The 23,679-nt window shown below is 35.4% G+C and overlaps 1 protein-coding gene across 1 annotated transcript in view; it reads right to left on the bottom strand.

Annotated features, from left to right (window-relative positions):
- Nucleotides 1-23,679, bottom strand: part of HDAC9 (histone deacetylase 9) — a 676,098-nt gene that overhangs the window by 171,752 nt on the left and 480,667 nt on the right. Inside the window, 1 exon segment of the mRNA XM_070615860.1 lies at nt 20,887-20,994. Within this exon segment, the coding sequence (XP_070471961.1) occupies nt 20,887-20,994 (108 nt within the window).

Genomic DNA, 23,679 nt, shown 5'->3' with positions numbered 1-23,679 from the left:
TATTTTATGAGCATCTCAGATAGCAGTAAAACCTACAAATGCTGTATTATTCCATACAACTGTGAATTTTTTCTACCTTACTCTATGAAAAACTCTTTGGTTTATAATTTATTCAAAATTATGAAGACCAAGCAGTTAGTCTAAGAAAATGCATGCTAAAGCACTTTTCTGTGAATTTACATCAATTTTATGGTGACAATTTTTATCTTAATAATCTCATTTAAAAAAATGTCTTTTTTAAGTTTTACATTCTCTTCAGTCATGAGCATGACTAATCATAGAGCTTTGGCAGTATTTTAACACCACTACAGCAACAATTAACATTTCAAATACTGAATGTGGTCACATCCCTATTTTTTTTTTGTTGTTTAGATTAGTATTATGGATGTTTCTCTTTGGTCAAAGAGAAGAAGGATGTGTTTTCTGGTGTCACCATATGGAGAAATGCAAGAGACTATTTGCTTACTCTAGAAAGCCATGTAACATCCAGGAAAGGGAATCTATGACATTATCTATATGTAAAAATGGATTTGAATGAGAAGGAAGGCAATCCAAACATTATAGACTAGTCTATTTTCATAACTGATGAAATTTGCATCTTCTGATCAAACTTTTAGAAATGTCAAACTTATTTGTGTATTCCTTACATGCACAGCGAAACCCTCCCCAACCAAATAAAGGGTAGGGAGTAAGCAAATCACTAGAATAACTTTAAAGCTTCACTTTTTTACGCAATATGACAAAAGTTCAAATTCCTCTACATAAGCTGTTTATTACCATGGCACTGATGGGAACTGAAAATTCAGACAGTAGAAAATAATCTGATCATTTTACTTGTTGCATTCATTAAGATGCATTTACGGGTAGCAGAAATGTATATTTTCTTTCTCTATCCCAGGGCCAAGTAGGTATTCAATGGATAATAAGAGAAGCATTATTAATTCCAACCTATATAGAGTGATTGAGGTGTCAGAAATCATGGATAATAAGGACTTAATCACCATGAATGTAGAAAGTCAAGAACACATTGTAGAGCAGAATCAGCCAAAAAATATAGAATCCAAAAGAGAAAAGCAAAGATTACTTACACATTTTCAAAAATATTAAGCAAGGAAACAGAGCTTAAACTAATACTGCCTGTAATACCCAGTAGCCCTGTTAGCCACTTACTAATTTTGATTTTGTATTCTTTATAAAAGCGTAACTTCAATGTAGAGTACAGAAAGTCTATGCTATATTTATAAACTGACAAGAGATGAGAAGATTGTGTTTCTTTGTTAGAAGTAGTTGATCAAATCTTAGATTTTTACTTAATTTTTTTAATGTAACTCTATTTTGGGAAGCTACAAGAACAAAATCAAAGAAATCTGTCCTGCTGAGAAAAATGTTTTATGTATATAACTGCCTACTATCCAAAGACTAATTGAGCATGTCAGACCAGTTGATTGGGATTCTGTTTTTAAAATTTCTCTTTTAGTGCATTACTAATTTAGAGCTCGGTAATTACCTCCCAATGGCTAAGTATTACCACTAAAGTATTTCTAAATGTACTAAAGTATCAATTCTCAGTGAAATAATATATATCAAAACCAAGCACAGCATGGAAAAACTCTACAGCATGTATTTCCAAGTAAAGACGTGATGGTTGAATTATTACTTTCAATATATTTGCTGAATTGGAAATTCATATGCAATGATTTATGTGTTTCAAATATTTCACTGGAAGCCAAAATCCCAGCTACCCCAGATTATCACTGATGCATTATCAATTTTAAAAATCACTTTAAGAAACTTTCCTTTATCTATATATAGGTTGATTTTTCTTAAAGAATAGTTGGAGATATTCTAATCTACTTTGATATTCAATAATAACTATAATTATCAAATATTTTGGTGCATAAGCTATTTGGTCTAGTAAGAAGAAGTGCTGAAAGAAGCCAGAACCTGCAATTTATATGACTATGCTAGGACAGCACAATTCCTCCCCAACAAATCAGACTGGTCATAAGTGTCCTTTCTAATATCTCAATAAATGTGCTTGCCAAGTATATAAGTCTTTTACCTGATGATAGATCAAAAGAGTAATGAAAATAAAGCATGCATTAGCTGGTTTGACACATTAAAAAAAATCTTCTAATTCTTTATACTAAATTGCACAAAGGTCAAGAAGTCATAAACATGGTAAAGACATAAGGCTTTTGAAAGATTTAATTAGCTAGAAGATCCTAATATTCTCCTATTATACTAAAATTTTGTTTTTAAAAAACATTACTTGAAGTAATTGTATTGTCTGTTGGATCCTGTTTGGATTTTCTAGTTGTTGTTTGGGGTCTTTTTTTGGCTGGGGGTAATGATATTTGTGGTTACAGGACTTAAAATACAAATAATACTGCTCATCTTGCTATATCAAGCACTTCATTTATAAGGATTACCTTCTCCCTCATTCAGGTATAGTAGAATATGGCAAAAAATGTCCATCAAAATTCACTCGTGCCTTGTTGAAAACCTATGATGGTTCATTTGAACTTGACTCAACTCTGTTTCCCCAGCCAAAATGGTCCTGGTTACACTCAACATAGTTGTACGAGAGACCAGTCTTTTGGCTAAAGAAACTGAAAATTGTTCAATGGACAGTGTTCACAGTGTATTTGTTGATATCACTGGATGTTAAAATTTGGGGGTAATATCATACATGAAAGTTGAATGAATACTACCTTCCCCTCTTATCACTTTCTGGTAATGGATTTGGGGATTTAGATTATCAGAAACCAACTCAGGAACAGAGAAAGAAAAACAGATATTCACTCCTCCTGCCTTGTTTCCCCCACTTCTATTTACCTTGTAGGAGCTTGCACAACAATTGGCTCAAATTCCACTTTTCAGGGACAGCTCAGGCACAGCAGTATTGTTAACGAGCTGTTAACCTGCAATGTCCAGTTGACCCTTATGAACATGATACAGCTCATCACTTGTTCAATATGCCTTACAGCAGCTCGCATTCAAAGTTCCTACTGAATAGGAACTGTGGATCTTTGATGTATTCTGAGGTCCTCCTCTTCTACTACACTAAAATCCATGATGAAAAATAGTCCCACATGATTTATAGTATGGTAACAAGAATGTGAAAGCAGAATATTCCCCTTCCCAGCTTTAATTTCTTGGAATAAAGTCTTATTTAGAAGTAAAAAGAAATGCATTATTTCTACTAAATGTCATAAATAGTTGATTTGCCCTACTGTGTCAGTCTTTATGAGAAAGAGAGAGAGGATCAAATTGTATCATCTTAGGGACCTACTAGTAATAAATGCCAGACATTATCCACTTGTGCACAATTCCACAAGTCTTTAAGAAGTATTGTATAATATCTTTATTGTTAATTCTATATAGAAAAATATAAAATCTAGTTTTGTGATTCTCTTTGAAAGGAAAGAATTGAATAGGAACATGAGGATAAAATGTATTGCAGAATATTTGGACACTTGGTCAATAGGTATCTCCTAATGACATCTGAACCATTTGTAAAATTTGACATTCAAATTAGTAAGTCAAGGTCAGTCTTTTGGGTTACCTTTAATTAGAGTTTATCGGTTGCATAATATTTTGCAATATACTAATTTAGTCCTTAAAACCAGTTAATTTCAGCCTTAAAAAGGACTTTCTAAAAGGACAGTTTGCTTTAGAATCTGAGGGAAGAAAATTTCACAAAGAAAGTTTGTCTCTCACATACTAGAATCTGGGAGGTTAAAGGAGGTAGGGAGATTTGCCAAGAAAACAATAAGGGACATATGGGAATACCATTTTGTTTCTTTGAGTGAGCTCAAGGGAGCCAGGAAAACAGGAGCCTAGCATTTGCAGTTTAACTGAATGGTGGACCCCAAAGCATGTGAACAGCCGCCAGCCCTACTCCCTGAAGAATCCAGAAGGAAGGAGCTTGATGATAGCACTGGAAAACAGTTCTTATGAAGCCTGGCATCTGTGGCCCATAATGCCTACAGCCTTGAGCCTGGCAAAGATGTGGCTATAGATAGGAACAAACACATTCATGAAAAATCAGTCTCCTGGTGGAAAGGAGACAGGGCATTTGATGGTGTTTGTATTAAACACAATTTAAGTTGAGCCCTGTATGAAAATACTAACAATGGATCCACTATGAAGAAGTTTTTTTTTTTTTTTCTTGAGGGAGATTAGCCCTGAGCTAACATCTGCCACCAATCCTCCTCTTTTTTGCTGAGGAAGATTGGCCCTGAGCTAACATCCATGCCCATCTTCATCTATTTTTTATACGTGGGATGCCTGTCACAGCATGGCTTAGACAAGTGATACATAGGTCTGCACCTGGGATCCAAACCAGTGAACCCCGGGCTGCTGAAGTGGAACGTGCGAACTTAACCGCTGTACCACCAGGCTGGTCCCTGAAGAGGTTTTTGTTGAGGCAGGGGGATCATCAGGATGTGGGTCTTGGTAAAACAATAATAACTCTCTGAAAGCAATTTGTTTAGTTTATCAATCAGTGGTTTCAGCTGATACAAGGCCCAACAACTCAATTCCCTGAAGATTCTGAAACGTGACTGGCTTTTGGACCACGTTGACCCAAAAAAAGTCAGGTATTTTCATCATGTAAATAGAGCCTCAGTATGAAAAATTTCTGAAAAAATAAGAATTAGGGCAAAATAATTTTCTTTTTGCTTTGTTTTTTAAGAAACAGAAAAAAAATTTATTTTTTGAGGACGATTATCCCGTAGCTAACATCTGCTGCAAATCCTCCTCTTTTTGCTGAGGAAGACTGGCCCTGAGCTAACGTCCATGCACATCTTCCTCTACTTTATATGTGGTATGCCTACCACACCATGGCTTGCCAATCGGTGCCATGTCCGCACCTGGGATCCCAATCGGTGAACCCCAGGCTGCCGAAGCAGAATGTGAGAACTTAAACACTGTGCCACAGGGCCGGTCCCAGAAAAAAAAATTTTAAAACAGATGATCATAGCCTTCTGTGAAGACAATAGCACAAAATAATAGTACATTATAATAATAGTAATTACATAGTTGATATTACAATAACAGTAAGATAACAGTAATGATCAAGACTTGAACATAGATGATACTAGGGGAAAAAGACTGTATCAAGAAATGTCCCATGATGAGATCACTTTTGTCATTATACTCACATCTTAACCGCAACAGATTTGCATTAAGTCAACAGTGGTTCTAACTGTCTTTATATCTTTTGGCATATACATACACTTATTCAATTAGATACATGAAATTTCAAATTTTTTTTGGTGAGGAAGATCAGCCCTGAGCTAACATCTGTTGCCAATCTTTCTCTTTTGTTTTCTTCCCTCTCCCCAAAGCCCCAGTACATAGTTGCATATCCTAGTTGTAAGTTCTTCTACTTCTTCTATGTGGGATGTTGCCACAGCATGGCTTGATGAGTAGTGCGTAGGTCTGTGCCCAGGATCTGAACCAGAGAACCCCAGGCTGCTGAAGCGGAGCACGCAAACTTAACAACTACGCCATTGGGCCAGCCCCTCAAGACTTTTTAAGAGTAGTAATATACATTTTATAACTATTATTGAAATGTTTGGGTTCTTTAGATAGAAGATTTTTAACTTTGGCTATACTATTCTTCCCTTTTTTTTCTTTTAAAGATTGCCACCTGAGCTAACATCTGTGGCCAATTGTCTTTTTTTCTTCTTCTCCCCAAAGCCCCCCAGTACATGGTTGTATATTCTAGTCGTAGGTCCTTCTGGCTCTGCTATAAGGGACGCCACCTTGGCATGGCTTGATTAGCGGTGCTAGGTCCATGCCCAGGATCTAAACCAGTGAAACCCTGGGCTTTTGGGAAGTGGAGGGCGCAAACTTAACCACTTAGCCATGGGGCCTGCCCCTATATTATTCTTCCTTTAATTGTAAATTTTCTTTTTGTGTTAAATTTTAATTCTCGATAGCCGTACACTATAATAAGAATAGCTACCAACAATTAAACTGGTCAGTTTAGTCAAAACTAGGCAACTGAGTCAAAATTTCAACCAAAGAAATTAAATTATGTAGCATCATGTACATAACAGCATCACGTAGAAGGAACACCAAATCAATTGACAAGATTTTTCATTTTACAACAAGTTTCTGTATATGCGTGCATGAAATTTATTGCCATATAAAATTACAAAGGTGTAAAATACTTATGTTCTCCAAGTGTGTACGGTACTTGCGATTTGTACACTGGTATCAAGAAGAAAACAATATCTTTTGCAGAGATTGAGACAAAAAAGCAAGGAAACATCTGCATTATACATAAACCAGCAGGTATCAAATTTAATACTATTAAAGATAAAAAACAAACATAAATTAGTAGGAAGATTTTCCCCCATTATGTATTATTTATTCTATATTTTAAATATCAAGGTAAAAATATAGCAGTAGAAAACCTTGTAAGTAAATGCTAAATTTGAGACTGGACTTTATTTCAGGAAGCATTTTTTCCACCTAAGTTATTTTAAAAATATCATCAGGACTCTGACTAAAAGTGTAAAGTATGTGTCAGAGACTGAGAAAAGCTCAGCAAGGTTTAGAGGGAAGAGAGACATAGATACAGTCTGAAGGGAGACGCAGCAATTTTTAGTCAGTATGAGCTAAACCACATATAAGCAATGAAATCTGGACAGTTCAAAGCCGAGAACCAGATGGAGAGACTGGAAATAGATCCAATTACCACGGAGCAGGCAGTCAAAACTACAAACTTGAAATGGATCTCTTAGCCATCAGAAAAGCAGATGGGCAAAATAAAAACCCAGAAGGAAGCAGATTATTCAGTGGGAACACCACAGGAAGACCAACTAGGCAACAGGTCTTGGTTCCTGAGCAAAGAATCTGAGTAGTAGGTAGGCTCACCTTTCACTTAACCCAAAAGCTTTTAAGTATTGTATGTTTGTCATTTTTCAGAGGTGTAAATCAGTCCACAAGTTGGCTAATTTGAGTTTTCAGAAAAAGTTGGAGCACTTGGTATAACAGGAAGTGAGAAGGTCAAGAGTAAGGCAGTTTCACACAAGAGTAAACATACAACTGCCAAGGTTTCTCCCTTTCTCTGATGTTTAAATAGTCATTCACAGTGGATGTACAGAGAGTATATTAGTTACATACTTGTCTTTTCCTTTTTTTAATTTGAAGAATCAAATAGAGAAATAAAACTGTCACCCCATTCTAATCACTGGCATTTGTCCCTTATGAGAGTGAGAGATAAAATTTGAAATAGGAGAGAACTTCAACATCCTCTCAAAAATATAGTTGCTTTGGAGATCCACACCTGATTAGAAGGAAGAAGGATGTGTAAAACTTCAGTCCTGCAAAAGTAACAATAAATCACTGAATAAACCCAAAAAGTACACTTTCCTTTAAATCATTGAAGAACTTTGGACACAAAGAAATTTTTAAAAGAATTAAACTCCAGAGAAACAAGCCCTTCTAACCTATATTGGATTTTAAACACAATGCCTAGCATATAATCAAATATTACAAGACATGCAAAGAAGCAAAATAATAAGACTCACAATCAAGTGAAAAATAAGGTAATAGAAACATACAAGTGACTCAAATATTAGAATTATCAGATAAAGATTTTTAAATAATTGTGATAGACATGCTGAATCTATAGGAAAAGATGGTGAAGATAAGGAGAATTTCAAAAGAGACCTAGAAGCTGTAAAAAAAAAACCCAAAGGAGAAATGAAAAATTATTTTAATGGGATTAATGGCAGCTTGGACACAACAGAAGACAAGAACAATGAACTTAAAAACAGGTCAATAGAAATTATCCAAATAGAAGTATAGAGAAGAAAAAAAGACTAAAGAAAATGAACAGACACTCAATGTCCAGTGGGACAGTGTGAAGTGATCAAATAAACATCTAATTGGACTCTAAGACACAGAGAACGTAGAAAATGCGGTAGAATAAAGAATTTAAAGTTCTCCAAATTTTATAAAAAACAGCAAGCCAGTGACATAGGAAGCTCAGTGAACTCCAAACAGGATAAAAACAGAGAAAACCATACCTAATCACAAAACTACCGAAAAACAAAGATAAAAAGTGTTGAAGGCAGAGAGAAAAAAGATGCATTAAATCAATAAATAAAGAGTCATTAATAAGAATAACAGCTGATTTCTCATCAAAAAAAGGAAAAAAGATATCACTGGAAGTATATCTTTACAGTATGAAATCACTATCAACATAGAAGTCTATATCAAATGATAACATCATTCAAAGATTAAAGGAAAGAAAAACATTTTCTTATAAACAAAAGATGATAGAATCTGTTGCCAGTAGAACTGCAATACAAGGAATGTTGAAGGAAATTCTTCAGACTGAAAGGAAATGATACCAGATGGAAGCCTGGATCTGCCCAAATGAATACAGAACACTAGAAAGATTAAATATGTGCTCAAATATAAAAGATATTTAATAAATTATCTTTATATTATATATGTATACACATATTCTCTCTCTTTCTTACACACGCACACACACGAACATACACATTTTGAAATTACTTAAAAACTTTCAACTATTAAAGCAAAAATAATGATAATTTATTGTGGAGATCTATAATATGTGTAAAAGTAAAATACATGACAAAATAATACAGAGGATAGGAGGAGACAAAGAGAATTACACTGTTACATCTCAATAAATGTAAAATGATTCAAGACATACAAAGCACATTTTCTGACTCCAGTAGAATTAAATTATACATCAATGAGAGAAAGATATCTGGAAAAATCTCCAAATAGTCAGACACTAAGTGATATACTTCTAAATAACTCATGTGTCAAAGAAGTCAAATGGGAAATTAGTATTTTGAACATAATGAAATGAAAACATAACATGCTAAAATTTACAGGCTACAGCTAAAGCAGTATTTAGAAAGAAATTTATAATAGTTAATAATACTGCTTTGAATACTGGAAATTTGCTTAGAAAGTAGATTTCAGGTGCTTTCACTATAAAAAAAGAAAACAATGGCAACTATGTGAGGAAATGGATATGTTAATTAGCTTGACTGCAGTAATCATTTCACTCTGTATATGTATATCAAATCATCATGTTATACACCTTAAAAATATACAATTATTATGAAAAATAATAATAAAGAGGGGCCAGTCTAGTGGCACAGTGGCTAAGTTCCTGTGCCCCACTTCAGCAGCCTGGGGTTTGTAGGTTCAGATCCCAGGTGTGGACCCATATACCACTCATCAAGCCATGCTGTGGCAGAGTCCCACATACAAAATAGAGGAAGATTGGCACAAATGTTAGCTCAGCAACAATCTGTCTCAAGCAAAAAGAGGAAGACTGGCAACAGTTGTTAGCTCAAGGACAATCTTCCACAACAAAATAATAATAATAATAATAAAGGAATTTATAGCATTAAATGTCTATATTAGAAAAAAGAAGTCTCAAGTCTATGACCTCAGCTTCTACCTTAAAGAACTAGAAAAAGAAGAAATAAATAAAACCCAATGTAAGCAGAAAAAAGAAAACAATAAAGATCAAATCAGTGAAATAGAAAACAGAAAAAAATAAAGAATATGAATGAAACCAAAGGCTGGCTCTTTGAAAAGATCAATAAAATTGATAAATTTTTAGCCAGGCTGATCAGAAACAAAAGAAGACACAAATTAGCACTATCAGGAATGAGGGAAGTGATAAAACTGCAGATTCTAGGGGCTGGCCCCGTGGCCAAATGGTTAAGTTCACGCTCTCCGCTGCAGGCAGCCCAGTGTTTCGTTGGTTCGAATCCTGGGCGCGGACATGGCACTGCTCATCAGACCATGCTGAGGCAGCGTCCCACATGCCACAACTAGAAGAAACCACAACGAAGAATATACAACTATGTACTGGGGGGCTTTGGGGAGAAAAAGGAAATGATAAAATCTTTAAAAAAAAAAACAAAACTGCACATTCTACAGATAAAACAGTAATTACTTTGGAAAACAGTTTGTCATTTTCTTATACACCTACACATATACTTAACCTACAACATAGTTATTTCTTTCGTAGCATTTACCCATGAGAAATAAAAACATATGTCCAAAAACAGACTTGGAAAAGTATCTTCATAGTAGCTTTATTCATAATTGTCCCAAACTGGAATGAATCAACAAATTACACAATATTCACAAAATAGAAGACCACTTAGCAGTAAAAGGTAAGCTAAACAATACATGCAACAGCATGAACATATCTTAAAAACATAATATTAAGTGAAAGAAGCCACATAAAAAAGTCTACATACTGTATACTGCCATATATATGCATATAATTAATATATACTATATAATATATAGTATATAATATAAAAAGCATACATATAATTTTTTCATAATAGGAAAAATTAGGTGATTATAAGAAAAATCAGATCAGTGTTTCCCTGTGCTGGAGAGCAACTACCAAGGGGCATGAGGGAACTTCCTGTGGTAATTTAAATATTATATAACTTGTGGTGGTAGCCAGGTATAGACATTTGTCAAAAGACATAATACCCTTGAAAATCTGTATGTTCTACTCAATGTAAATTATGTCTTGATTAAAAGATAAATTATCTATTTTTGAAAACTCTCAAGTGATTACTAAACAGCTTATAGCCATATACAATCAGAACATGAAAGAAGGAATATACTTTGAATTTTGAGTAACTGTTTGTCGTAGGCAGAAGTCCCCCAAAAGATGTCCAAGTCCTAATCCTCAGAATCTGCGGATGTTACCTTAAATGACAAAAGAGACTTTGCAGATATTATTATGATCAAAGACCTTGAGATGGAAAAGATATCCAGCATTATACAGACGGTCTTGTTCAAATCATCTGCATTCTTAAAAGGTGAGACGTTATTCTCAGCTGTGGTCAGAGAGAGATGCAATGATGGAAAAAGTTCACAAAAATGACAACTTGAGAAGAGTTCTACACCCTCTTGCTGGTTCTGAGATGAAGGGGCTATGAGCAAAGAATAGAGAGAGGCCTCTAGGAGCTAAGAGCAACCCCTGGCTAATAGCTAGTTAGAAAACGGGGAACTCATGGTCTCCTACAACCAGGAGGAAATGAATTCTGCCAACACCTGATTATGCTAGAGAACTGCACAGGGCTCACTGGGCTAACATCAAGGTGTCAGCAGGGTGCAATAACACTATACAGTTCTTCTGACCTCCAGGACTGAGAATAATAATTTTGTGTTGTCTTAAGCCACTAAATTTGTGGTAACTGGTTATAGCAGAAATAGAAAACTAATACACTGGTATATTGAATGGGCTGAATTAGGAATGGTATAAAAAGAAAATAGCATTATTTTTCTCCCAGCACTAACCTTTCTTTAGTTTTTATCTGATACAGTCCACAGCTTTTCAGATTGCTTTCAGCTATGGGAACAGTCTCATCTTTAGATATTAAAATGTCCAGTTCAGTCTAATTAAACTCTTTAATGTCACATTTCATTTACAGCTTTACCCCACTGACCTGATGGCACACTGAATTAGGGATGAGCAGTGGGCAAATGTGGTATGTATATTTGTGTGTGCTGGGGGAGGAGGCTATATAATTTATAGTTTATATTTTTTCCTTTCTTGTTCCACCACCTTCATGCCTAGCTTATGGATCTTCCAGCTCTGGAGAGCGGGAAGAATAAAAAGGATAAAGACTTCAGATTAGTAGCGCAACTTGGAGATCCCTCTTGGTTCTTCTAATGCCCTCTGTTGTGGCAGAATTACAAACGTTATTATCTCTCTTTCAACGGAAACATTCACAAGTTCCTCAGAGACACTGTCAGTGACCTCCAGCCTGCAAAGTTCACTGATGTGGGCAACGCACTCACTGGCTGTCCTTACAAGCCCTCATCATCTCCTTCACATATTTCGAGTCTTATTCTACCAGGGGGATTTTGCCCTAAAAGGTAGACCTCTTCAGTGAGATCCTTTCAAAATGATTCAAATCTGGCTTCCATGCAAAGTGTCTACTGGCCCACAAGGGGAAAAACCCTTGCCTTACGAACAGTGTCGTTTTTGCTACAGCTGCTCACCCCTCTCTCTTCAACTCGTCCACATGGCAGTTTAAGCCAGCTCTCCTATTTGCATTCTCCAGGTGACAAGCTTGGGCATTCCTCTCTTTACACAGCTCCCAAACTCCTGATACATACCTCAGGCACTCTAGTGAACTCCTTTGTGCCCCATCCCGGTAGTAGTCTAGAGTGATTCTACAAATTTCTGTAACTTAACATGCATCAAGCTATCACTGAAAAGCCACTCTTCCCATCTGCAGACATGAGTAATTTCCTGTCTCTTATACATTTGACTTAGGTTGGGGGAAAGCATAGAAGGGAACAGAACAGAATAGCCAAAATACTTAAATTCCTTCTGAAGCATCTTCCATCAATCACATGTCTATTATCTAGTCTTTTGTTATATAAACTGGATTAGGTAAAGCAATTTCAGGCCTATTTGACAATCTTTTAATGAATTCATTCAGGAGGTGTCTATCATATTTAACTAACATCCATCATCCTCAGCTTGGGCCCTTGGTCAAAATTGGAGTGAACACAAATATTCCATCCCATACCTTATTTGATATACCATTTTATGATGGACAACAGTATAATATTTTAAGAAAGGCCAAATTGGTGGCAATTTGTATCTGAAATGGCAATACAGCTTTCTTTATCTATTAACTGGTAGATAAATAATGTAAGTGCTATCCTTATTCTCTAAGGTAACAGAAACACACTCTTAGATTTTAATGCTATCTACATATGCATATATATGTATATGCTGTATAATTGTGTATGTGTGTGTGTATGTACACCCCATTATCTGGCTCTTGATTGTCTCTCTAAAATCATCTCTTGCTAGTCTCTCTGCAGATAACTCCAGACACACGGGGCTTCTTGCAGTACCTTAAACATGTCAAGACTTATATACTCTACCCTATAAGAGAGATTCTGTATTTGCTTTTTCCCTTGTATGGACTATTCTTTCCCCAATTCTCTACATGATTCTTCCCTTATTTCATTCACCTCAAATCTCTCCCTATCAGTAAGGCTTTCCTGATAAAGTAAGCTAACAGAGCTAGGCCTCTCCCTGTACCCTCTAATTCTCTTTCATGCTTTATTTTTTTTCCATAATACATATTTTGATCTGAAAATAGACTCAATACATATTCGTTTTATAAATGAATAATTAATAACTGAAATTAGCAAGGATACTTTCAATCTGATGCAGGTGACATCACAAACTATCATCACAAGGCTGCATTAAATTTTAGTCTTGCTAATATATATTTTAAACGATTTTGAATCAGTAAAACCCACTATTAGACACATGGTAAGCAAAAGCAGAATATCAAAGTCAAAAAGAAGACATTAAAAGTAATCAGACAGTGGGGTCTGGCCCCGTGGTGGAGTGGTTAAGTTCTCGCGCTCCGCTTCAGCAGCCCTGGGCACAGAGATGGCACCGCTCACCAAGCCATGCTGAGGTGGCATCCTACATGCCACAACTAGAAGGACCCACAACTAAAAATACACAACTATGTATTGGGGGGGCTTTGGGAAGAAAAAGGAAAAATCTTTAAAAAAAAAAAGTAATCAAAGAGAAAAAACACAATATCTACAAGAAATAACAATTAGATTGGTAACAGATATTTTCTATATTAAAATTAGAAGCCAGAAAAGCATGGAGGAACTTCAAAGTGCTGAAAGAAACTGTCAACTTTGAACTGTGTACTCAGCAGAACTCTTTCGAGAATGAAGTCAAAAAGATATCATAGATAAACGAAAACTGAGAAACTATCAGTAAAGAAACTTGTAAAAAATGGAAGAAAGAAAACAATCAAAGAATGGAGGTTTCAAATACAAAGATAAATGGTGACTAGGAAAATGATAAATAGGTGGGCAAGAATAAAGAAACACTGATGGTTTAAAATGGTATAATAATGTCTCATTGGTGTTATTATTATTTTTTTAAAAAAGCTAAAGCTAAAGCACTGAACTGTAATAGCATATAAGTTAGGGCATAATTGCTTTTAAAATATTCTAAAGTTCTTGAGTTGTCAATGAGGAGAACAAACAGAGTGATTAACTTTAGAATTGATTAAATAGGTTGAATTTTAAAAGGTAATTACTAAAATAATACAAATAATGTGCACATTTTTAAAAAGAACTAGAGGTAACAGAGAATGAGAAAAAAATTGCAACTGAAAACAGAGCAAGGGGTGAGTGAAGGGAAGGGGACACACAAATAGAAGGAAAAGAAAAAAACAAAACATGATGAGAGAAATCCATTTGTGTACACTACCAATCATAATAAACACAAGTGAAGTGAACTCCCAGTTAAAATATATAGTCAGAAAAGAAAACAAAATCCATCCATGAGCCATTTATAGGAGATAGACCTAGTATATAACAAAGAGAAAGTGTGCAAGCAAAGGGATGGTAAACAATGAACTAGGCAGATACTAGAAAATAAAAAAAAAGTTAGTAATGCTATATTAATATCAAACAAATATAACTGAGGACAAAAATATTTACTTGAGATAATTATTAAATACTAATAAAAGGTTTAACAAGGATATAACAATCAAATTTGTCTATATGTAATAACAGAGGTTCATTATAAGGTGACATTTTATATCCATGAGATTGTCAAACATTTAAAAATCTGAAAACGCCAAACAAAGACGAAAGTGAAGAGCACTGGAAATTCTTACTTGCTGCTGGTGGGGTTTGAAATTGGCAAATGACTTAGGTATTTGTTCTCTATGCGTAGTCTTTTTTTGTTGCTCAATTCCTCCATTACTGCCTTCTTTTAAGATAAATAGATATTCTCCAGTGTATCATTTTAATTTCCTTGTCATGTCTTTCCATATATTTTTGAATTATTTTCTTGCAAAGTTGTGCAGTAGATTGTAATTAACCTCTTAACTTTTAACAATCTAGTTCAGACGTGAACCAAATTTCAATAGTATCCAAAAACTTTGTTCTGCTGTTACATAGCTTTATTCCATTGTGCTGTTAATTTCATACAAATTACATGTTTATACACTGTGTCCTCATCAACACAGATTTATAGTTACTGTTTCATGAAGTTGACTTTTAAATCTGAGAGGAGAAAGAGCTACAAACAGAAAATACACTTATACTATCATTTATATTTATTTATGTAGTTATTTTTACTGGTGCTTTTTATTTCTTCATGTGGATACATGTGTTTCTTTGCATGTCTCATAATTTTATATTGAAAGCTGGGTATATTAAATAATATAATATGGCAATTATAGAAATTAGATTTTTACCTCTCCCCAGGGTTTGTTGTTGTTTTGTTTAGTGACTTTTCTGAATTAATTCTATAAAGCCTGTATTCTATGTTGAGTGTGGCACTGATGTCTTTGCTTGGTTAATTTAGTGGTCTGTTAATGATATGATAGAGACTTCCTTAACAGCCTGGAACCAACAGTCCCCAGCCTTTGTCAAGAGGTCCTGTGTGTGCTGGACACACTGACTACTCAGCCAGGCAGCTGACAAATCCACCTTGGCCTTCACTTCCTGTTTGAGCAGAGCCTCAAAGTCAGCTTGAAAGAAGAGCTTAGGGCCTTCTCAGGTTTTTCCTGAGTGTGAATATAGCCCTGAATATGCACACAGCCCTATCATGCATGTGGCCCTCTAGATTCTTAGGAACTCTAATGAGACTTTTCACAACCCTATGTACCTCTCATTCCCCAGTTTTTCCTTTGAAGCTTTTGGTTAGTCTATTGTTTTCTCCACCGTTATACACCACTTCAGGCAGCCATGAAGTTAATCAACTGCCTTTAATGCTTTTCAACAAATGCTTCTGGGGAAAAGGCTTTTCATATCAAGCGAACTCCAAGTCAGATCAAACAAAGACAGCCTTGCAAGTGGGGTCTTCTACTGAAGCTCCAGACAGGCTAAATAACGACAATTCTCTGAGAATGGGGCTTTGAAGAAGCTCCAACCCCATCCTGCCTCCTCTGGAGACTGCCAACTTACTGGTTTTCACTGAGAATGCAGGTTGTTATTTGTTAAGGCTACTGGGGAGCTGGAAAGGGTAAGATGAGAATAGGGTGAATTAAAACACCGTCAAGTTCACTGTTCTTACCAAGACTCAGCCAGTTTTGGTTAAATACGTACTTCCTGAGTTGTTGCAAGCTTTTGGTTAATTTCCAGAGTTCTTAAAAATTTAATCCTGCAAATTTTGCCAGTTTGTCATTGATTTTATGGAGAAAAGAATTTTCAGAAGTTTAAGCTGCCATTTTTGCTGATGTCATTGTGGCAAAATGACTTTAGAATTCTACTTTGCATTATTTACTGAAATTTATTATTTATTATTTAATGGCTAGGAGCTTGCCATTATGCCAGATTGGAAACAGCAAGCATGTTCAAGAAAGTTCCTAGCAGCATTCTTCAAAAAAGCAAAAACCTGGAAACAACTAAAATGTCCAAAAGAAGAGTGAATAAACAAATTATGATGAACAAGGGAATACTTTACAGCAATGAAAATGAATGAATCACAGCTACATAAATTCATAAGGAAAAGTCCTCATAACATGATTTTAAGTGGGAGTAAAGAAATCTGAGGAATAATATATTCAATAAGCTTACATTTTTATAAAGGTCACAAACATACCATTAAAACTATTTTAAAAAGGGAAAGGAATAATTTTAAAAATACAATAGACTAATGATTACTCCTGTGTCAAAAAGATAGGAATGAGATAAATACTGAGAGGACTTTCATAGTGTTAGCAAAGTAGTATTTCTTAAGTTGAATGAACGACTCATAGGTGTTTATTTTATTATTGTGCTTCGTAAGTTATTAACATAACTTTTTGGGGGTTTTTTTGTATGTACCTGTATTAAAGGTTTTATAGAAATAAAACGGAAAGGATCTAGACCATTTGAAAGAGATCACTTTAACCATTTTTTTCTTACATACTCGTGCTGCCTCTACAAGAAATCCCTCACTGAGCAGTTGAAAGAGAAGAGAGAATTGTGAGACTTACAGGCTTTGCCATTTATTAAACTGTCTGTAGGATCTTAAAAAGTTACTCGATGTCTCTTAGCTGGTATCCCACTGGTGGTACTTACTTCAAAGGCCTTTGTGAGAATAATAGCAAATTACATGTAAACTGCCTAGTCTACAGTAGACACTCAATGAATAGCAGGTATTATTATCAACATAACATCAATATCCATTCAAACATTAAAGAAACCCATGCATCATTCAGATAATCAGGTGAGGGGTTTTTTTTGACAAAAATTTCCAGATAGCTAAAGGAATTTTTACCTTTTTATAGTGACATTATAGCATTGCCAACATAGCATCAAAATGAATCCTTATAGTAAAGCTTGATAAATGTTAAACTATTTTTCCGGATTTGCTGAGGTATAATTGACAAATAAAAATTGTATATACTTGAGGTGTACAACATGATAGTTTGCATCATTTTTGAACCAAGTACTGAACCATTTATAACTTGGAAAAATAATGCTCATCTTTTAGAGATATTTCTATTTCTAGACATACTTTCTTAAATGTCCTAGAAAGCAAAAAGACCATTTTGAGATATCTATTCTTCCAATTACAGTTTCCAATACACCAACATTTCAGTATTTTCAGAATATTTGCGTTCCTTTGTACTAGAATCTGAGAAATAGCCAATTTGGGCATCTATAGATTAGAGAAATTTCCACGTATGGGTTTTTTTTTTTAAATCTTGTTAAAAACCTGGAAAGCTTGAAAGTTCCCATAATTTCCACTGAACTCCACTGAGTATGTCCATTCTGTGCCAAAAATACACCAATTTACTGCTGTAGTTTGCTGCGTGTGGTCTATTTAAGCATCAACATGAGACCCACTCCCTGTGCCTGGTTCGTTCTTCTAATTCCTTCAACCCATCAGTATCCCTAAGGTGAAGAAAGGACAGAACCCGTCAAAAGTTGAAGGAGTGGTCATGATCAAGTCCAGCATCAAGCAAATGTTCTAGGTAATCAAATTTGTCTTTGGCATTTTCCCTTTTTTGTACACATTTCTTATCTCCAAGGTCCCCATCCTCTATGGGTTCAGTGACCTCTTTCCAGCTGTCTCCCACCTCTCAGTGCAGCACTCTTCCAGGACCACCCTATATGAAATAAAGTTCTTAATTCTTCTCTATTTTTCCAAGTAAAATTAGTGCGGTCTCAGAAAATGTAGTATTATAATATGCCATTGTTTCATTAAGTTATTGATTTACTGGGAGAATGGAGTAGAACATGTGAGAAGTGAACGTAGATGTAGAAAATGAAAGACGAAACACTAAAACACTAAAGTTTTCTCTTTACATCTTTTATCAGAGGATAACTTACTAGTGACCTCAAATAAGCTTCCCTATTTTCTTCCTAGATCTGAATGAAAATCTCCACAGCCATGAGCGTTAATGCTCCTGGCCGGCAGGTGAACCAGCCCTGTCATATTGGAGTCTGGGACAAGTAGATAGACCCTAAGTAACATTTTTCATTAGCTAGAGGTCCTTAAACATGGCTCTCTACCTCAGCTCTTCACTGTGGCCACAAACCATTTGTAACTGCTGCCTTTCCCACATGGCATTCCCGTAGCCTTCTCCAAATTGTTAGCAACCAACAGGTTCAGTCTCTTACCCTGTCAGCACTGGTGCCTTTGTGATGGTCCTGCCTGTCTTGGACTTTCACTTTGGGCTTAACAATCAGAAAGATAAACTACCTGCAAAATCTGGAATATTCACCAAAGTAAACTGAAATTAGTTTTGGAATATCTTCTATTTATATGCTGTAGTATGTATAATTGAGAATCAGATCAACTTTTCATTTGCAAATAGCTCTGAATGTCAGCACCAGGGCAGAACAAGAAACTGAGGCCAAGAGAAGTTAAATGATTTGCCGCAAATGACACAGCATTTAAGTGCCAGAGCCTGGACCAAGATTTCTTGATTCTTAGGCTGGCACTTTCTTTTCTATTCTTCTCTTTTATTTTATAACCACACCTGCTATTTCTCAACCAAAGGGGAAAAAGCATTTGTATGAATTCTTGTTCTTAACATAAAGAGTCAATGTTGGTACAGCTGGTGGTCAGCATGACCATACTATATGTTGTTGACACTTTGTTTGTAATTAGCTATTTTAAATGACTACTTCCCAAAAAGTAGAATTAGGTTTTTGTTCAACACTCCTCATACATACATGTGGCAATTCTGCACACTGTGAGGCTAATAGCGATGATGATTTTGAGCATTATATGTGGGTATTCTACTTGAGAATATTTCTGAATTATTGATTAAACTTCTGAAAATCAAAACAATTAGAAATTATAAATGCTAACATAATCATTTTTCTTTGTTATCAAGTGAGTCTGTACCAGCCTAATCTTTTAAAAATTACAATATTGTAGCCTGGCTGTTATCTGTCTGTGTTATAAATCCTTTTGAAAATAAGACCCTCAAATATTCTTCTAAAATGTCAACTTATTCCAATGCTACAAGTGACATACCCACACAGGAAGGATTATTCCTAAAGTGCCACTGGGAGACAGCCAAAACCTCTCCATAAGGCTGATTCCTTTCCTCTTTTCAATAGCTTGTTACCAAAGGTAAAGACTGAGTAGTAAGCACCATGTTAATGGCCCCATAAAACCCTCTAAGATGAGCAATAAATGTCCTGCTGCTGATCATGTCAACTGCACATAAGGCATATAAATATGCACATGTATATATATACATATGTGTATATACATATGTATGTATATATATATATTTTAATACAGCTCACCTCATCAAAACTATATTTCTGTAGGTTCTGACTTCTTAAAAAGTAAAAGCAAAGACTTCTGGGACAAACAATGCACTGTAAAGTGCACATTCCTACTGTGCATTTTTAATCACAAGTGGAACAGTCAGGTGTAACTGAATAAAAATTCATTAGACAAAGAAAAATAATCCTAATTAGATTTTATTTTAGATTAACAAAACTCACGGCGCTTATGTTTTTGGTCACAATATATTTCCCTTAAGCCCCACAACTGATAAAAATACCAAATCAATCACTGCCCAGGTTTCGTTATGAAGTGTGTGAACTAGTGCATTAAAAAGCTATGTTAGCACCAACAAAGTTTATTGGGGCAACTGCATTCAAGACACACATGGCATACCTTTAAATAGCTCTGTTAAAATACCAAATAAAATGTCAACATCTGTCCGGTCTCTGGCTTTTATAAATTGTTTAGACTGGGAAACCTTGGGATTTGGACATTGTTCTTTTCATATGATGTAGAAAAGAAGAGACCATAAAAAGAAAAGAACAATAAAGCATAGCTCATTTTTGAAGTTCTTTCGTGGAAAAACATACTCTGGATCATTACCCTTCTAATCAACAATTTCCTTCTTCCTCCCAATCCTTCCCGTCTGGTATTTACCTTTCTCCCCTGCCCCCCATCTCTCTGGGTGGTATTCTGAGCTTATACATAGTACTCAGTAATCATATTTTTTAAATCACTTCAAAAGAGAATCCCAGGAGGGCATGACAGATATGAATATGCTAAGGGTGTTTTTAACCTGGACCACAGCTTTACTCACTATTTCTATGCTCTTAAAAACACACCAGAGTGCCCTGAGCACGAGTTTCCCCAAAGAGAGGAAGGCCCTGCAAGCAGGATCAACTACTACCTACCTACAGTCTAGTTATTATCACACCTTAGCGGCCATCTCCTTGCCCTCTTCCTCTCGCCCTTTTCTTTTTATTACTACACCACACTCCCCACAATTCCCAAACAACAACATCTCTGTTTCAGCTTCTTCTCTGGATTTCCCACACTTAATGCAACCCAGACCTCACCTTCAGCTCTCCTGAGGCCACTCTGGAAGCCAGCTCGATGACACAGCCAACAGCCATGCGTGCAGCACCGGACGAGTGGAGCTCATTCCAAATGGTGTCACTGTCCACCTGAGCAAACAGTAAGCAGAGCCCGAAGAAGGAGGGAGGAAGAAAGAGAAAGAGAAGGAATAGATGAAGGAGAGAGGGAGGGGGAGGGGAGTTGGGGTGAGGGGAAGAGAGAAAGAAAGCAAATCTGTGAGGAAGAGCTGGCAGGGTAACAGCCTGTGTACAATAACATTAGTCTTCCGTCTTGGCCAGCTGAAAAGGCCTTCTGGACACAGCTTTGCTTATACTTTTTCTCTACACTGACTTCTCCAATGGAAACACATTCCTGCCATGCCTCACTGCCATTCCCTGTTTAGATTTCTCATCACAAACAGCATTACATAGGCCGGATCTGGTGTAGTTACAGGCCTGCTAGAAACCAGGCCCCAGTAGTAGATAGACTAAAAGCTAAGAGCACTTAGCTATACATAAAAATCGGATTTGCAAGTGCTAGAGGGGGAAAATTCAAATACCTTTCTGGCTGCAGGTTTAGAGGGAGCCAAAGACAATTATTAGGCAGGTAGCAGTAGCAGTCAGCGAGTAGGAAGGAGCAACCACAGTTCAGGTTCTCTAAATAAATGGAAGGAGTGTGTGGTCCTCACATTTAAAACATTAACACCAGTCAATTGCAAGGAGGAATTTGATTTTCAAAGTAGAAGTTTAAAATTTCTAACATTTAGTACAGTTTGGCAGCAGGTCTTCATGCAAACTGGTATAATTAAAATTGGATAGGCCATTAAAATACATGTTTGCTTCTATACTAGAGAGCATCATTATCAAAACAAAGCATGAACCAATAATTTGAATTTACCCTTATAAAATGCTGTTTACTCTTTTTCACGCATGCAATGAGAGAATACAGACAAGGACAAGAAAAGTGCAGTGGTTTACAATTATCACATATGTTGCATATTTTTATGTATAAAATATTTAATAATAGAAAAAAGGTAACATTATCAAATGGTAGAAGTCTTTAATTTTAGGACATTTAAATTACTTGAAGCACCAGGCAATGCAATAAAAAGTTTGTGACTGTACAAATATCAAGACTTCCCAAAAGGGTCAAAGAGGGGAAATCTTTAAAATAAAGATTTGCTTTAAAAAAGGAAGAATGAAATTAAAGAGTCCTAATGACATGTAACAATACAATAAATAACAGCAATATATATTCACAATGCACTATGCAGTATCCCAAGAATTTTCAGACACCTTTCCTTGAGATCCTTACCAACTTAAACGCTATCAAGAACAATGAATAAGTAAATAATAAATGAGAACAATAAATAACAAATAAATAGCAAGTTAATATCCTCTCGACAACAGCATAATGTTGAATTATAAAGGTGAAGAGAGAAGTTTCTGGAATCAAACTCTCCGGTTGAAATTATGGCTTCACCACTAAAACCTGAATGACATTGAGTAATTAATTAATTAACATCTCTGTGCTTTGGTTCCCTTACCTGTGAAATGGCAACTTTTTAAAGTACCATCTGCATATGATTTTAGTAAGGATTAAATGAGTAATAAGTAAAAGTTAGCTACTGCTATGTTGGCTACTATTATGCCCATTTTGTAATTCCTAGCACATAGTAGAGGCCTAATAAGTGTTTACTGAATGAGCACACTGTGGCTTAGAGAGGCCACTCAGATGGTCTGAGAGCCCTCAGCACATGTCTTTCTACCACACTCCTCAAATAATCCTTGCTTTCTAAGAATGTTCAGCCCACATCATAGTCAACACCATCATGGTCAACACTATCAGCTAAAAAGTGAAGGAATCATCAAATGGACACTGGAACCTAATCATTCGACCTCTAAATTGAAATTTTTATTTCTTACTGAGCCAATATAATTATTTGAGCTTCATATGGATATATCCTCGAGGAAGATGGTTGCTTAAGTTAAAAAATAAAAACCAACATTTACATTGTGTTGCATAGTTTTCAACCATTACAGAGCTACACATGCCATTGAAAGTCCTCATTAACCAGATTTAAAATCATTGGGAAGGCAAGCAAACATAAAATACATCAATAAATACCAAAAGACTTAATGGGTGACTCATAACTACATACAATTCCAAATCCTATTTTACTTGACTTTGAACTATACTGCAAACTTACTTTCTTTTTTTTCTTAAAAAAAAGCAGTAGAAAATTTCCTTCCAAAAAGTTATAAATACTACATTTTACTAGAAAAATATTCCAACAGCTGAGAACAATGTATCTTTAACCATAATACTAAGGGGCATTAGATAGCCACAAATAACATTGTCTGACATCCACCTGCCTGTCCATATTGTTCTATCTTCCTGAAGGTATTCTTGTAAAGATAATACTTTGTGTCTGTGCCATCAATTTTGGTGTATAAACATTTAATAGCAAGATACTTATTTTTTTAATTCAGCTAATACTTTTCGGGTACCATCTATGTAATAGGTGCTAAGAGTTACAGTATGGGGGGTTACTTTTATAATAAGGATAAGGTTATTGACTGAAAGAGTGTTGGGCACATAGATGCTCAATGAATGCTTGAGGTTTTGACCACATCCAAAGTTTAGGCTTATCTCTAAACAGGTTCTCTTTAGGAAGCTATAGAATTTATCATCTATTTATTTACTTATATTTAAGCATAAAAAATATTTATCTAAATACCACTTCAACCTATGTTTTATGTACACTTAGTTTGTACCTAAATGGTAATAATGGT

Source organism: Equus przewalskii, chromosome 4 (assembly GCF_037783145.1).
Source record: "Equus przewalskii isolate Varuska chromosome 4, EquPr2, whole genome shotgun sequence".
In the NCBI taxonomy this organism is placed as follows: domain Eukaryota; kingdom Metazoa; phylum Chordata; class Mammalia; order Perissodactyla; family Equidae; genus Equus; species Equus przewalskii.
The sequence above is the reverse complement of the archived record's forward strand: the minus strand, read 5'-3'. Positions and strand labels throughout refer to the sequence as shown.